The sequence below is a fragment of the Anopheles cruzii genome, chromosome 3 (assembly GCF_943734635.1).
Source record: "Anopheles cruzii chromosome 3, idAnoCruzAS_RS32_06, whole genome shotgun sequence".
In the NCBI taxonomy this organism is placed as follows: Eukaryota; Metazoa; Arthropoda; class Insecta; order Diptera; family Culicidae; genus Anopheles; species Anopheles cruzii.
In genome coordinates, this window is record NC_069145.1 from 81,169,896 (window position 1) to 81,184,747 (window position 14,852).

The window sequence follows — 14,852 nt, forward strand, 5'->3', positions numbered from 1 at the left end:
TCGATCGCGCCGCCGATGCACAACGCCGCGACCCAACCACCTACAACCGCGAGGAGCTGCGATTTGTCGACGTGTCACGCGGCGATCGACACGCACACCACCAGACCGGGGACAGGCGCAGTCCTTTCGTGAAATTTATTCGTTAACATTTTTTGTTGCGCTCTCTACCGGAATCGAGTGGCCACCCTTTCGAGACACGATCTGGGAGGAACCCCACCACCAGAGTGCCGCCACGTAGAATGCCCCACCACCTTGGAGAGACTGGAGAAACGGCACACAGGAAACGGCACGATCGAAAGGTTAAAGGAGAAGCAAAACTCAGACTCGGACCCAATTCCGGGCCGACGACGACGACGACGATGATGATGGGTTCTTGAAGGTTAATTGGTGGAAGTGGTCAATGTTGACGCAAACCCGGCGGCCGGCCGGCGCAGTTCCAACATAATATCCCTCTGTCCCTCTCTCTCTCTCTCGACAGAAGTATTCGCGGCTAATGAGGATTATTTACAGCTTTTCCGGTCCGGAGCGAAAAAACAGCTCACTATCCGCTGCGTGGCCGCGAATTGTGCCGGCTGAGAAAAGTGCAAATTTATGTAAAGTGCACCCCGCGCAGAGGGTCCAGTCCTTGATTGTGTGTTCCTTTCAAAGGTTGATGTTTTAAAAACTTAACCGAACCCAACCCCGGGTGGGTTTTCCGAAGTCCCCCGCGAGAACGAGAGACTATCGGACGGGAATTCTCGAGAGTTACGCCCGAGATGACCTTTGCCACAATGGCGCAAGAACGTACAGACTCTGGAAATTCCACAATCGGACATCCGGGGGCTCTCTCTCTCCCTCGCTCCGAGGGACATGATTGAATGCATCAAAATATTTACATTCATAAATATCCCCCCACACAGCAGCCACGGATGATGAGCGGCTGTCAGCGTCAGTGTCAGTGTCCGAGAATCCGCGATCTCGCAGGATGCACCGCGTGTTGTGGCGCAGTTAACAAAAGGCCGCGATAGTGCGAGAAGATTGATGATCGACGGCGACGGCGATCAGGTCAGGATCAAAGTTCGGGGATCAGAAATGCGCAATCCCCCTGCTGAGGCCTCCGTTAGGAAGTGCGATACCGAGTCGCGGTCAGTTGGCCTCTCGCGCTCTTACCGTAGTCGTGGACCGGGCATATGTGGGAGTGCTGGGACGGGGGTGGCGGGGACCCGTAGTCCGGGTGCGGGTAGTAGTAGGTCGAATGGTCCGAGTAGTATTCGGCCCCGCTGTACGGGGCCGCCGCAATGAAGATACCGCCCCCGGCCGGGCCTCCGTGGCCATTCTCGTGCGGTGCCGGTGCCGTGATGTGCACGTGTGGGCCGGGGTGGTGCGACGGAGGGGGCGTCGGTGTGTGCAACGGGTGCTGATGCGGATGATGTTGCTGCTGTGGGTGTTGTTGCTGTTGCTGTTGCTGTGATTGTTGCTGGTGATGGGGTCCTCCCAGCAATCCGGCCGTCGTCCCGGTGCCTCCATTACCACCACCGGTGACGGGGGAATGCTGCTGGGACGACGGGGACGGCTGCTGGGACCCCGGCAGGCTGTCCGAGGCGGACGACAGGGACGACGTCGAGGACGTCGGGGTTTGCGCTTGGCTCAGGTGGTGGCCGTGGTTCAGGTGGTTCGTCGATTCGGGCGAGGTGGACACTGCCCGTCGCACCATCGTGACACCCTGATCCTCCTCCTCCCCGAGGGGCCCACAAAAAAGGGTCCTTTTGCTGCTCCGGTTGTCGGTGTCGGTGCCGATAACCAGCAGCAGCAGCAGACACCACGCTGCTCCTGCGCCCCGTCTGCTGCGCGACGCACTTTATCACTCACTCGCCGGACTCGGTGGCCCTCTTATCGAGCACTTCTGCTTCTTCTTCCTTGAGCACAGCTCTCTCTCTTTCTCTGTGACACTCACTATCGTTGGCGTTGGAGCGAGTTACGTTTCACATCACTCCAGCCGGAAGTAGATAGACGCACACGAACCACACACTCACTAAACTCGATTATAGGGCCCCACTTCTCTCCGTTGGTCTGCGCTGCAATTGGAAAACGAATTTCATTCCCTACCCTTTTGCTTCCGGTTCGGCTGACACGGCCTCCGTTTCTGTTCAGTTCCCTCCGACAGTATTTGGGCGACTTTATCGCCCGCGAACACTTCACGACGGAGCGAGGGGACACACGCAACTTATTGCCTTAATGAATGAAGAACACCACACCACTCCAAGCCTTAATTCTCGGGCCTCTCGGCACTCAAGGCGCGCTTTGTCCGCTCCAGTCCATCATCATCATCGTCACCGAGCAGCGCGACATCTTGGGGATGATCTGCGAGGCCCAGCGTTTTTGAATGGAACATTCCACCGGGGGGAAGCAATTGAATGATATCGTTCGCTCCCTGTTCTTGCGGTTGCGGCGGAGATCTTCGTCTTGCGGAGCAGCTCTGACGCGACTGATTGATCAAGTGCCTCGTCGGGAGGAGTTGCGAATAAAGAAATCTCAACACCACAACACTCTTGATTAAGCCAAACTGCCGCGGCGCAACTGTGAGACGCGCCGCGCGCAATCACGCTACACTTGAGCGCAAAACTACAGCAGCAGCCGCAGCCACCGTTGATGTGAAAGCTCTCTTGAGATTCCGGCGGCGAAAGAGGCGAAGGACAGTCACCAACCACCACCTCAACTTCTCGTTCCAGAAGAGGTCCTCCGAACTGGACCGGGGGCGAGATACTGAATGAACCACCACCCCCTGGCGGGGGGGGCGACACGACAGCAAATTACCAGCCTGACACACACACACACACGCACGGGGGTGCGCGCGCGGTATTGTTCTGCGCCGTATGCTGTGTGTGTGTGGTTGTGGTTGGCAATTTACTTAATCATAGACTTCGGGAAGACGCGAAAACACAGAGCCCTCTCTCCCTCACTCGCTCTCGCTAGCTTGCTCAGCAGCCTTTCTTTTTGTACCTCCCCCCACTGAGCCCTAGCTGGTTGCTAGAGGAGCAAAAGAAATGTAAAAGGGGAAAAACAGAGCGCGTTGGGTTGCGAAAAATTGTCGTTATGCGTGGCACAGTCATCATCAGCCATCATCAACAAAGGGTTTATGGTGGCACAACGGTAGCGGCCCTTCTCCTTCTCCGTGTCTACTCTGGTCCGGGGGTCGCCAAACATTAACTCATCCCAACCGAAATGTAGCCTCCTCCTTCGGTGGGTGGCTGCTCCGTTGGCCCGTCTCGGACGTCAAAAGACGACACCGAAAGCTACCCTTTTCCTTGGCTATGCTCTGCCCCAAACCCAGGGAGGCTACTTTGACCGTAACACCGCACACAATCACACGCAACCACATACACAGTACTAGTTTGTTCAATAAGTTCGTAGCCTCGACAACAGAGGGCGCTGATACGAGTCTAATCGTTTTTTTGTTATATTGGTACACACTTCATATGAACGTATGTGAAATTTCATTACGATCAGTCACTTCATTCTTTGTTTACAAGCCATTTGGAAATGGAAAAATCAAGTATCGTACCATGATTGAATTTTCATTTTTGGAAAGTTTAAACGCAAAGGAAATTTATGAACCAATGTTTAAAGTTTATAAGGACTCTTCGCGTTCAATTTGTACATTAAAAGGGGGGTTTCTGAGTTTAAACGTGATCATACTATTCTTCAAAACGATCCACGTCAAAAACGCCCAAAAACAGACACACCTCCGGAAATCGTAGAAAAAATACAGGATATTGTATTGGAAAATCGTCGAATCACTGAAAGAGATTCAGTAGAAGCTGTAGGCATCTCATTGGGCAGTGTACGCCTGATTTTGACTGAAGTATTGGGTCTCAGAGAGCTGTGTGCACATTAGAATGCAACTTTCTTGGCAACATTTAGAACTTTCTCGAAAAGATAAAGTGGATTTTTTGCATCGAATCATCACTATGGATGAGACTTGGGTCTATCACCATGATCCTGATACAAAACAAGAGGCTAAGGAGTGGTGTGAACCTGGTTCTTCGACTCCGAAACTAGTTCGTGTCCAGAAATCGCCCAACAAGGTGTTAGCATTAGTTTTTTGGGATGCGAAAGGAATTTTGTCAGCTGATTACTTGCAAACTGGTAAAACAATGAATTCTGATTATTATTGTCACCATTTTTCATCAGGACAATGCATCGTGTCACACAAGTATTTTGAAAATGGCATTGATGAAGCATCCACCGTATCCAACGAGGAGCCCCAAGGTGACTTCCATCTGTTTCTAGACATAATAAAAACAATGTGTGGAAAGCGTCTTTCATCAAATGATGACATCAGAACAACTGTGGAAGCATATTTTGAAGCCCTTCCAGTTTCTCACTTCAGGGATGAAACATATGAATTGGAGTCCCGTTGGAACAAGTGTATTGATGTTCAGGAAACCCATACTGAATGATAAAGTGTATTTCAAACCATAAAAATCCGTGTTTTTCTTATCGAGGCTCCGAACTTATTGAACAGCCTAATACATCGCGTTGTTGTAGCGCGTCAAAGTGCAAACTGCACGACGGCGGCGGTGGCCCCGCTTATGTCGCATTCCTTTCCATGTTTCTTCATTTCCTCTCGCAGGGCACAACAGTGCAGCGGGGGTCAAGCAACCCCTTTTTCCTGTGTGGCCACCCACCTCCCCCTGCCCACTCCACTTGAAAAGACAATTTCCTCCAGCCGCTCGCGCACACACACACACAGAACGGAGGGGGCCTGCTGAATGAAAGGAATGTGCTGATCTTGCAAAAAAAATCACCCCGCACACACAAACACACAAGCGCACGCATTCAGCATACACACACACGCAGCGGGCGCACGTTTCGAAACTAGGCCGCAATAGAGTGCGCGCCGCGTACACACATCCGCCGCCGCCGCCTCCGTTGCCAGCGGCCTTCTGTGCACACATAAAATATTGAAACCTCCCTTTCTCTTTCGCTCTCCCGGTCTCGGTTTCGCCCACCACCCCCCGGCCACTACCCCTTAGTACCGAACAATGCTCTGCTGGGCCCCGCGAAGCGCAGAAGGAAATATTTTAAACGTGGCAGCATTAATCAAACAGCATACATCGTCGCATTGTATGCTCCACCGAGCCGTGTGGTGGTGATGGTAGTGTCGTTCGTCCCAACCCCCCTACACACACAGGCACACACACGACGCACAACAGTACACTCAGCTGGTTCGGCGACGGCGAGCTGAAACGCACGTACGCAGCCCACCATCAGAGGAGGCCTCTCTCTTTCTCCCTCTGTGCTGAGACGCGGCTTGGCAAGAAAAACACCACGGCGACATAAACACATCGTGTCACGGTCTCCTTAGTGAGTGAGTGAGCTTTGTTTTGCTCACTGCTCACGCTGTGCTCACATCGAAGAATCGAAGGCCCACAACAACAACAACAAAACCGCAACAGTTACGTGGCAAATCTCTCGCGGCGGCGGCGGCGGCCGCTTACTCCTATTGCGCTGGTTGCGGATCGCAAGCGTCCGCACGGCGGCGCAGAGTCGTAGCGAAATCTCAACACACCGCCGAGGAGGAGTTTGTTGAACTCTTCTCTTCGTCTACGTCTTCGGCGCGGTCTTCGCGGCCCCACCGCCACCGCGCCAAGACCCCCGAAGAACCCCTTCTGCTGCTGCTGATCGCGAACGGAAGGGAATGGAGAGCTTTTATATGCTTCGCTCCGTGTTCACTGCCTGTGCCGTTCCGTGCCGTGGCAGCGCATTTTTCATTTTATCGCCCTCCGCCGCAAACGGGCGCAAGAAGCGTGGGGAGGGGTGAGGAGGAAAAAACTGCTGACCGACTTAATCCGGTTATCCCTCTTTTGCGCTAGACACACCAATATACGATCGATCGATACACTTCGATGGCTCCTCCGGTCGCCGCATTTATTGAAACGTTTGCAAAAACGTTTACAGTGTGTGCTTGTCCTCGTCCCCGGGGTAAACAGAAAGGAAATGTTGATGTTGTATAATTTGGAAAACCCCCCAAAAGGGGGGTGCCTCCTTTGCAGGCCCCTTTGGGAGGCCCCTTTGCGCGAGGGAAGACACAACAAGCAGCGCGAAGAAGAGTTGTTTGGAGTCCACCACCACTTCGCGATCTCTACGCACACACTGACGCGCGTGCGCCACCCAGCAACCAATACTAAACAAATAGAACCCACACCACAGAGGGGCCACCAGTGTGCGCCGCGTCTCTCGCGCGAAAGCTCCGGTGTATCCGGTTATTGCGCTCGCTGGCTGGGTGGCTGGTGACAGGGCCACAACTACATAGCGGCGGCGGCGCCAATCAACACAAACACACACACGGCGAGAGAGAGGGTTGCGCTTTTGTCGACGAGGCATCTCTGTGGTCCCGGGCGGGCGTCTCAATGAATCGCTGGCGAAGAAACACGCTGGCAACAATCACATCCTGCGCCAATCCGCGGTTTCCAAACCAAACAACCACGCTCCTGCGCTCTCTCTCTCTCTCTCTCTGTCTCTCTGTGGCGCTCTCTTTAAAAATCAAAAGTACTCTTTAAAGCCGGAGGGATGCGTCATACCAGGATACGATCGCCCGTAACCGTGCGTCTGGTTATGGCCACGCCACGTCGCCCAGCGAAGCGCAGCGCAGAGCAGCACGATCGCGAGGTCCGGAAATCCCCACCATTGCGCGCGTGGCTATCCGAACGGGGGGCAACCGAAACAATCTACTGAGGCGGCCCACCACGCCACCCCCTGGGGGGGTCTCTTCTGCCCTCTTATCGACGCCAGTTCGTCCCAAGAGGCGTAGTCGCGATCGCCGGAGCGCTGAAAAGCGAAAACTTGAAACAACGAACAACGAGCTCGCGAGAGATCTTCTCCAAGAGCACTATTTGGTGGTGATCGTCGCGTCGTCTGCTGCCTGGTGGTGGTGGTGGTTGGGGTCTCGCGAGATGAGAAATGCCACGAATGCGGAATCGCCACTCGCCGCCGCAAAGGGTTGATTGGATCAGCGCATGGGGACTGTGATCCCAGCGCAATCCAGGATTCACAATCCTTGGATCCAGGGAACGGTCAAAACCAGGGAACGGCCACCCAAAAAGGAGGTCAAGTCCAGGATGGTGAATGGACCGAAAAGTCATAAAACCGTTACACACCCCATGGTCCTCTCTCGGTTCTGTTCCCTTGCGGATGGAAGCGAAAACGAAAGCTCGATCGCAACGAAACGATCGCGTATCCGCGCGCTTCTGCTCGCCCCTCCCAAACCCCTCTGTGGTGGTCTACATTTTATTCCGGCCCCGAAACCCGAACCTGAGATCGTCCACTACCCGGGGGCGCCGGAACACTGGGTCACTACACTATTGCGCAGCCAGCGCCCGAAACCGCGCTCGGTGCAATTATTGCAAATTATCCATTCGCTTTACTCTCCATCTCTTTCTTGCTGGCCCCGGGGCCAGGCCAGACCAGGGCGTAGAACGCGCCGTTATCTGGCCGGGCCAGATTCTCGTTGCGCCTGACGACGTTTTCGACCCGCCGCCGGCCAATTAAGTCGGCCCCCGAAACACACTGGGACACTGGGTTTCGAAATCCCAGCACACCCCGCACACACACGCAGACACACAGATACACGTCCGGGGCGCCGAGGGGAACTAACAGAAACGGTAGGAACCACGGAAGGAGCATATGCACTATCCAAGTAGGCGCAGCAGCGCATCTTTGTCTCCCTGATTTCTCTCGATCCCTCTCTCTCACTCGCACGCACGAAAAGGGTTATTATTCCTGCGCGGCGCACACACACACGCGTTTGTTCACTCTCACTTTGACCTCCTCCTCCCCCTTGGGATTCCCCGTAGCAATTGGATCACCGAAACACAGAGTCTGGTCTGGTTCTGGTCGTCGCCAGCCGCACCACAATGCGATCCCTCCTCGCAGTGCAATGTTTACTGAGATGGCACCTTGCTTCCGCGTCTCACTCGCGGCTCTCACTTTCCGATGCACGAGCTCTCACTCACTCCAAGGAGGCCGCGGATGGTTAATCTCTTCGGAATCGACCGAATGCACCGCCGGAGATCATCTACAGTGGGAAAGCAATCTCTGGCCAATCTCTGGCCACTTCAGAGCCGCGACACCAGCACCAGCAGTCCCCGGGCCGGGTGCGCTGCACAACACACACCCCGCGAGATAATACGTACGGAGCCGCGATCTTTACAGTACACGCGGCACGACAGCTTCAGCAGCACTGAGAGATCGGCCGCGATGCTGTCACGACCCAACTCCGCGAACTCGTATATTCAAATAGCACGGCGCAGAGTGTGTGCCAGCCCCCCACCCGCCCCACTTGATGGTAGTGTTTCAGTAGTGGTAGCGACGCGAAAATGCGACTACGCGGCACAACAACCCGCGACACACCACGATCATCATCCACGACGACGACGACGACGCCGCGGCGCGGATAATACACGAGACCTGATCGCCGATCTCACGGCACACGGCAAGATCACACACTGGAGCCAACACACTACACACAATGCTGATCGGGGGGGGGGTTCGATGGGTTGGCAAAATCCGGACCGGAATCGAGCGCAGTGTCCCGGATGTACCGCGAGAGTGGTGCACTTTCGTTGCACTATGCTCACTGTATCTGGCGAGAGGCGAGAGCTGTCGTGCCACGACACACGGAAAACGTACCGTTTCCCCTACCGGGCGTCTCGGGGTGTGTACTGCTGTCGCGGGGTGAGAACACGGAATGAAAGTAGTAACCTCAGCCAACAACGACCAGTAACAGCCAGCAGCCAGCAGCACTTGTAATGTATTCGTGTGCAGGTTGCGTGTGTACGATACACACTTTCCAATGGAACATCGCCAGTACCTCCTCTCGTCGTCGTTTGCCACGAAATGTTAAAAAGTCATCAAGCAGCATACCCGGGGACGAGAGCTATGCTCGGGCCCAAGAGGGACGGCAGATCGAGAAAGCGCACCAGAGAGAGAGGGCGATTTCTGGACTCGTCGGGCGGCAGTTCGTTACGGCAGAGAGGATCAGATAGTGTGACGAGCGAGTGGCCATCTCACACACCCAACACCCCCGGAAAAAACGGTGCCACGACGACGACGCAGCATAAAATCCGGCCCCGGGCCGCCACTCACCACTGGAAGTGAGTTCCCCGGACGATCACCCATACATCGCGCACTAGAGGCGCAAGTCACTGGAAGTCGCTGCGCGAATGCGTAAGCGCGGCACGCAACACACGCACACACTGGCGCACTGGTCCGGGGAGAAATTGGACGCTTTCAATGCGCGGCGCATTGGAATGCCTGCGATTGATTGTGGTGTGCCACAAGCACTAGGACTCTAGGACGCGCGCACACACAGGCGCACAGCACGGTCACAGCATCATGATCGCAGCACCGCGATCATCGCCTTGGCGCACTCTCTTTATGTTGCTTGAAAAAGATTGTGAACCGGAATCGAAACGGGGGCAAAAAACACGACACGATTCTACTCGATCTTGCTCCGGAATTCCGAGCGCCACCCAAGCGGGGTGGAAACCAAAAAAACCGGGTTAAACGGTCCTCGCAGCGGACATTCCTGCGACGCCTGCGACGAAACACCCAATAGAAATTACGTCATACTGTCACACAGACAGGGAACAAACTCCCTGTAGATGGTTGCCGGCGTGGCCCAACAAACCGCACAAGAGATGACCGGACCCCGGACGGTAATTGACTCGAACTCAATTAGACAAAATAATCACTCTTCTGACCAGCACAGACCCGGCCCGTCGGTGGCGACGACGGTACGGAACACGGCGGCGGCGGCCGATGCATGTGTGAGTGTTGCGGCGCGCGCATTCCAGGGCCATGAATCGTCGGCCGCAACAACGGCGGCCGCAACCTCCTCGCGTCTGGAGAACTGCGCTGAAGAATGTGCCACAAACAGTTCCAGGTCGATTGCCACTTTTTGGCGCATCCTTCCAAAGCTGTGATCGCGTGAGATGAAGATTGAGGAAGGCATTCCAGCGGGGGGGCCAATTCCGAGCATGATCGTCGTCGGGATGATGGTGTGCCATCGGCCCTTTTGGTGGCCGCGGTGACGGTCCACGGAACAAAGACCAATTGGCCAACAATGTCGTAAATCAGTCGCAGCGATGCAAGGCGCGAAGGAGACAGAATGCCCGCTGTTCCGCTCCGACTCCAGAGCGCGGCCATCTCTCGCGGCCCGAGCCACACACACCAGCAACGGAGCCGCGAGAGCTAGCTTTCTGTTTCTTTTCCGCCACGGTGTCGCGACGACGCTGCAAGACTGCTGGCTGGGGCCAACACCAGACGGCAATCGCATCAACAGAGCTCGCCTTCACTCACTCCAGCGGCCCAGTTCCGTCCCGGTCGACGAGGGGGACTAGAGTGTTAGGTCGAGTTAAATTTTTATTATCATCAACAGCAGCAGCAGCAGCAACCCGGCCCTGTCCGGGAGCAACGAAACTCCAGGAGTTTTATCGTCTCCAAGCGTACCAGCGCATCCGTCCCAGGATGCGGGACGGTGCATTCGGGACGAGCGGGCCACAGAATGCACACATTCCGATACACGGAGTGTAATGGATCCCGTGTGTGTCTATAAAATGGTGCACTTTAGTGGCCACCCTCTCTGTGTGAGACCGCAATCATCGTGTGTCCCTGTCCTTGAGCAGCGAACTGCAACACTGTTGTCAAAACGGTGGGCCACACAACTAAACACAGCTCGTTCGAACGGTGTGGCCAAAGGATTCCGCTCGCTCCGACACTATCGGAAGCACCAACAAACAACCGGGTACCTAAAAAAACAAGGGAAAAGCGAACGTAATTGAATTGAGAACGAGGCCAGCCGCGCTCCCGAGCGCGCGGGTTGGCCTGGCTACTTACTTGTGAGCATCAAGAACATCCTTCAAACATCCTTCCCGTGCGATAATGGCTCCCGGAGCAAACGGGAACCTGTCAACGGGTGCTCGTCCGCCCGACAACACAACAATATTCGAATTTGTCGAACCCCACCCGACAGAGGGGGACACAACAACCCGCGCTCCGGGACCGGAATTTGAATAACACCAGGCGACACGACACGATAGTGATTTGGAGCACCAAGTGTGCCGCGGGGGCAAGAACATCTTCTTCGACCCCATTTTTTTGAGGGATGGATTCGGGCACAAGACGCCGGAGGGCCGGAAGAACCGAAGTGTCGGAGTGTGTTCGCCCATATCTGCATCCGCGCGACCGACGTCAGCCTTCGTTGGACAACTGCCACGTAACGCCGCCGGGAACCGTTTTCCGCGGCGGCGGCACAAAGGGTTATTAGTAACGAGTAGTAGGTAGTTCGTGGAAAGTGATGCTCACCACTTCGCTACTCACTTCTATTAATACCGAACTACTTTGTAGGCCACCGACTCTATAGGAGCGCTCTATTAATGTTCCGCCCATTACCGCGTCGTCGTCGGTGTTATCGATTATCGGAAGACTGGCGGGCGGGCGGCCGGCTGATTCAACAGCCTCTCCGTGCAAACAATGCACCGTTCTTCTTATCACCGGATGGCATTAAGGGGCCCACGGAGGAAAAGACTTCACACGGCCTGGAAACATAATATTTTGATGGGTCCCTTTTCTAGCCACCGCCGGAGTGTGATGCGGTGGTTCGTGTGTCGGTGCCATCTCACGAAGCATCCTTCAGCGTCATCCCGATGAAGCGAAAATTGATCCATTAGAGAGCTTATCGGTTTACCAGACCAGAGGGTTTGTTTCAAAAATTCATTTCAATTGCGTCCCCTTATTTAGGAGCCACGGCTGGCCAGTTCTTTATCCGCCGATCTGGACGAACGGACCTTTTCTTGGGAGAGAGCATTAAAAAGTACAATAATTGTTTGACGAGTTCTTCTTGCAGTTTGAAAAACACACACAGAACACTCCCCATAAATCCCTGCGGGCCTTGCCATTGTGACCGACCGATAACATGAAATACAATCTTCATTATTTGATCGAAATTGGCACCCGCGGGCACTAGCGCGCGGGGACACCACGGATCGGATATAAAACTGTTTAATGAACGAAAATTGCTGGCCGACTGTGGAAACAACGGTCTGTGGGTCTCCGGGACGACGCCGCCAGCGTCCGACATGATCTGCGTAATTTATCTTCCTTAACTAGGCGGAAACAAGTTAACGCGCGCGCCAGACCCATCTTCATGGCGTGGCCGGCGATCGATAGTGCCCCGATGCATTTGCCGGCTGGAGTCAAGATGTCGTTGCCGGCGGCGGTGACAGCGATTTGAATAGAAACCGAAGGTCAAATTGATTAATATTTTAGTGCCAGAGAAATGAGTGCCCGGGGGGGAGCGAGAGGAGTGCCTCGCCTTCACGTGCGCCACACGCGAAAGTGGCCGCGTATCATCGCCCGTCAATATCCCATCCACCAGGGGCCCAATTTATCAACGACGCGCTCTCCGTCGTCGCGAGTGGCGGCGCCGTCAGATAACATTCCGTGTGCGGGCGCTCCGGCCCCGGGCGGATGTGACGCAAACCCGCGGCCGACATGGGCCAACGTGGAAATCCTCAATTGGTTTAAGGGCGATTCGTTCGCCCGGGTTCTTCAGCCAAGCACTTATCAGTTAATGCGCGCGGACAAATGCCATCAGCGGGCTTTGTGGCTGACGTCGTCGTCACACCGTCTGTTCCGTCGGGTGGGAAGTGTAAAAGTTCTTCCATTTTGTGTCCCCCCCCCCCCGCGGTCTTGATAACCGTGTTGGCGCACAACACCGGTCAGGACACGATAAGGGGCCCCCCGACACTCGATTCTCGTTGCAACGGACACGCTTCTGTGTAAACATCGGTGGCGAAACGGTGCCCGGTCCGGACCGGGTGGAGAAGCGGTGGTGCATCGATGGATGGCCCTGCGGCCTTCGCGAGGTACACTGACATCTGAAGTTTGGCACCGAATAAAAACACAAAAACACCAAAACCCGCCATTAAATTTATTTCGCCAATTCTCCCGCCGGCGGCGGCGACCCGTGAAGGCACCGGGCACAATCTGTGGCCTTCCGCGTGCGCCTGGAAATGAATCTCATTTTCATTGTCGTCGGCTTCGTGGGAGAAACGGGGATTTGAAAGCCAAATTTGTCACCTTTTCGGTTCGTCCAAGTGCGTCATCTCACGCCGCGCGGCGCGGAGCGCCGGACGCAGAGGTCAGTGATTCGGCGCGGGGGGTGGAGCCGGGAACATCGCCTGTTATCGCCGTGCAAATATCAAGAACACGGCACGACAAGGCACCGGACACCGGCGGCCCACCCCACAGTTAATGGTTCCAATGTCCGAGCGCCCGCCCGAGCGAAGGGAAAGGCCACCTCTCCCGCCGTGTCCTTCTATTAAAATTCGCCGAAAGCACCATTAATAATGGTGGCCACACTCAAATCAAAGTCGCGATAAAATCCGCCTCCGGGGCCGAGGATCCAGTCGCCTACGCGAAACGCTTTAATCTTACGCGCTCTCACAAAGGCTCCCGGGTCGCCGGGTGCGAGGCTAGGGGCCCTCGGACACACAGATTCGCTCGGCGCGAGATAATCGCAAACGCTGCTATTTTAAGCCTTTGAAAGTCATGCGCTTCCGCTTTTTGTGTGTAATTGCCCGTCCGCATTCGCGTGTTACTCACCTCGCACGGTCTCGCGGTTGCCGGCAATCTGGAAGGTGACGGACACGCCGGGCCGGACGTGGAACAGGACCACGTGCTCCGAGGGCGGATGGGCCGGACAGTAGGGGCGCGTTTGCAGCTCGAAGCCGGGCCCGAAGTGGAACACCGGCTCGACGACGGTGGCCGGCCACGTGGCGGCGGTGGCACTGGCGGCGGCATTCGCTGCCGCCGCCGCCACCGGGATGCTTTGGGCCGGCGGTGGCCCCGGCAGCCCGTTGATCAGCTGGTGGTGGTGATGGTGGTGGATGTGGTGCAGCGACTGGATGCGCTGATGTTGCAGCGTCGGCGCAGGCTTCATGCCACCGGCCGCCACCACCGCCGTGCCGCTGCTGCTCGGTGTGAGGGTCAGTATGGGGGGTGCCGTCGGACCACTGGCGGTTCCGCCGCCCGTGCCACCACCCACCACGGCGACGGCAGCGGCCGTTGTGGCGCACGTGCTCAGTGCGTTCCGGGCGGTCGGTGCCACGACCGCGATGGCGGCCGTCGTGGCCGTCTTCGTGACCACGATCCCGCTGCCGGGCCCACTGCCCACCGGCGGTGGCTCGGTGGCCATCTGCATCCGCCGGTGCTTCTTCACCGCGAGCGGATAGTAGGCCGTCGTTGTGGTGGCCGCCGCCAGCGGTGGAGGGTAGCTAAATAGTGGCTGCGGCGGCGGCGGATGCTGCTGCGGCTGCTGCGGGTGATGGTGGTGATGGTGGAGGTGGTGGTGCGGATGGTGCTGCTGCTGCTGCTGCGTGTGGTGGTGCTGGATCAGCACGGTCTGCGCCGTCAAGGCGCCTGCTCCGGGCGGCTGATGGATGATCTCCTTCGGGCACTGCGCCTTCTGCTGCTGCTGCTGGGAAGCGGTCGACAGTGCGGGTGCCTTTACCATCGAAAATCGGGTTTTGCGAATGGCACCGGCTCTACCGTCCCTCTCCGTGGTGCGGTCGGTCTTTTGGTCACGGGTTTGGAAGAAAAACGGGAACGGACGGCCACACGGTGCTGCTGACCGTTGCGGCTTCCAGCGCGACACTAACCTGCCACGAACTGCGCCGCGCTGCCCTTTTGGCCTTCACACACAGGGAATTACGGAAATCAAACGCACACACACAGACACAGGGCGGGCGGGAACACTAACGGCGGGCGGTTGCCCGGCCTCCCTTCTCTAATTACAGGGCCCGCACTCA

General features: G+C 56.2%; 1 protein-coding gene across 1 annotated transcript in view; it reads right to left on the reverse strand.

The window, feature by feature from the left end:
* LOC128274581 (fibronectin type III domain-containing protein 3B) overlaps positions 1-14,557 on the reverse strand; it is a 31,952-nt gene extending 17,395 nt beyond the window's left edge. Inside the window, exon 1 of the mRNA XM_053012818.1 lies at positions 13,648-14,557. Within this exon, the coding sequence (XP_052868778.1) occupies positions 13,648-14,557 (910 nt within the window). The remainder of the gene's footprint in view (positions 1-13,647) is intronic.
* Positions 14,558-14,852: the final 295 nt, after the last annotated feature.